Source organism: Rhea americana, unplaced genomic scaffold, assembly GCF_003343005.1.
Source record: "Rhea americana isolate MKP2758 unplaced genomic scaffold, rheAme1 scaffold_187, whole genome shotgun sequence".
Lineage (NCBI taxonomy): Eukaryota > Metazoa > Chordata > Aves > Rheiformes > Rheidae > Rhea > Rhea americana.
The window spans coordinates 577,486-579,285 of NW_028186005.1; the positions used below are offsets into that span (position 1 = coordinate 577,486).

The 1,800-nt window shown below is 58.3% G+C and overlaps 1 protein-coding gene across 1 annotated transcript in view; it reads left to right on the forward strand.

Moving 5' to 3' along the window:
* Positions 1 to 1,054: 1,054 nt before the first annotated feature.
* The window catches only part of ASCL2 (achaete-scute family bHLH transcription factor 2), a 2,317-nt gene continuing 1,571 nt past the window's right edge, over positions 1,055 to 1,800 (forward strand). Inside the window, exon 1 of the mRNA XM_085302187.1 lies at positions 1,055 to 1,123. Coding sequence (XP_085158313.1) covers positions 1,055 to 1,123 — 69 coding nt within the window. The remainder of the gene's footprint in view (positions 1,124 to 1,800) is intronic.

Consider the following 1,800-nt stretch of genomic DNA (forward strand, 5'->3'; position numbering starts at 1 on the left):
CCGTACTCGAGACGCCCTCCCTCCCTTCAGGTACTTATACATATTGATAAGATCCCCCCTCAGTCTTCTAATTGAGATTTACAAAGATGCACCTGAAGCACCAGTAAGGTGGAGAACAGCGATCCAGGACAGCCCTGAGCAGTGCTTCATTCCTGGGCAGTGAGGGTGCAGCTGAAAAGCCTGGGTGTCTTCCCTCCCAATCAGCAGGTTCCTGCTCCTCTCCATCACACCCTAGAAAGCACAGATAGCCCTTTTTATTACTCTTTTTGGAGGCTTTCTGCCAGATCAGCCAGCTCAGTCTACTTCCTCTGGTTGCACCAGGGCTACACTCAACGCAAGGGAAGTGTCAGGGATGCAGAGTAGGAATGAGGGGGAAAGGATGAAATGACCCTTCCCTGCAACTCACCTTTAGGCAAAAGCTTAGATGTAACCTAAAAACAGCACCAGTTATGTTCAGGGTGGCAAAGGGGATAGAGATCCTCATTTGGTACCTGGACTCCTGCTGCATAGATGCCCAGAGCCTTGTCGCTGCTGGCCCACAGGGTGATAGCTCTGCTGTTTGCTGGGGAACGTCCCCATCGTGAGATACCACCTTCCCATGAAAGAGTTAAGTTCCCTGTCAAAAAAGTGAAAACAGACCGCTGGAATCCATCCTCCTCCCAGCTGCCACACTTCTGGGAGGAGGGACKGGGAGGTGTGGCATGGCAGTGAGGACCTGAGGACCTGCAGAGCAGGTGACCACCCTTTCCCCTTCGGAGAGGAGCACCTCTCTTATCCTCCCCAGCAGCTGTGCACAGCCCTCTGGGGAGCGAGCACCCTCTGCCTCCTTACGTGGCCAGCGGGTGTTTACACCTAGGGACTCCCTAAAAATCAACAAATCAACGTGGAGGCCAGGACATGGCAGGGGGCAAGGCAGAAAGGTCCTGACCTGATCTGATCCTGGCAGCCAGCAGGAGAGTGTCTGGCAGCAGGCTTTCAGCCGCCCGCCAAGAAGCAGGGCTGTTTTACCACCTCCCTCTCTTTTTTAAAGGGGGGCAGGAAGGAAGCCACCGGGATGGCACAACACCTGCCTCCCTCCGTCTGCCTTATTCGGCCAAACGCGCCGTGCAAGGAATGTCTCACGGCAAGTGCTCGGGATCTCTGAAGGACGCTCCTCGGTCCTGTTAAATTCAGATGGCTGAAAGTCTCTTTTCCATSCTGCTCTCATCCCGCGTGCCGGATGCTCGCGGGCTTGCTCTGCTGGAAGCCCAGTGAGATTGCTCGCAGCTTTAAAGCAAAGCACGGACACAACGCTTGTCTGGGTGTTCTCTCCCTCCACCTCCCTTTATCCTTGAAACTGCCATTTAACCCTGGAAAGTTGGCCAGTGGAGAACACCCTCTCGAGGCAGCCGGCWAGCTGCCACGCACCCTGTTTTTCAGAGGCCCCCTCACTTCCCAAAGCAAACCGCGGCCCAGAGCCAAGCTGCTGCAGCCCCCGTTTGGCAGCTCGGGGAACCTCCCCCATCCCACGGGCGATGTTCACAGCAGAAGTTCTTCTCGAATCACTTTCTAGCGCGGGGCGCGCGGGGGCCGCRCGTGCTGGGGCTCTGCCGGAGGCCGAGGGATCACCGGGGGCTGCGGCGTGCCGCGCAGAGCCCCCTCGCACTCGCCGCGCCGCTGGGGCGCCTCAGGCAGGGCTGCGGGCCCGCGGCCCCCCGGGGTGACTTTTTTTCTTGGGGGGGGACACACACACACACGAAAACGTGGGCGGCTGCCCCACCTCAGGGCCAGGAGTTAGCTGCGGTCTGACACGGGGGCCGC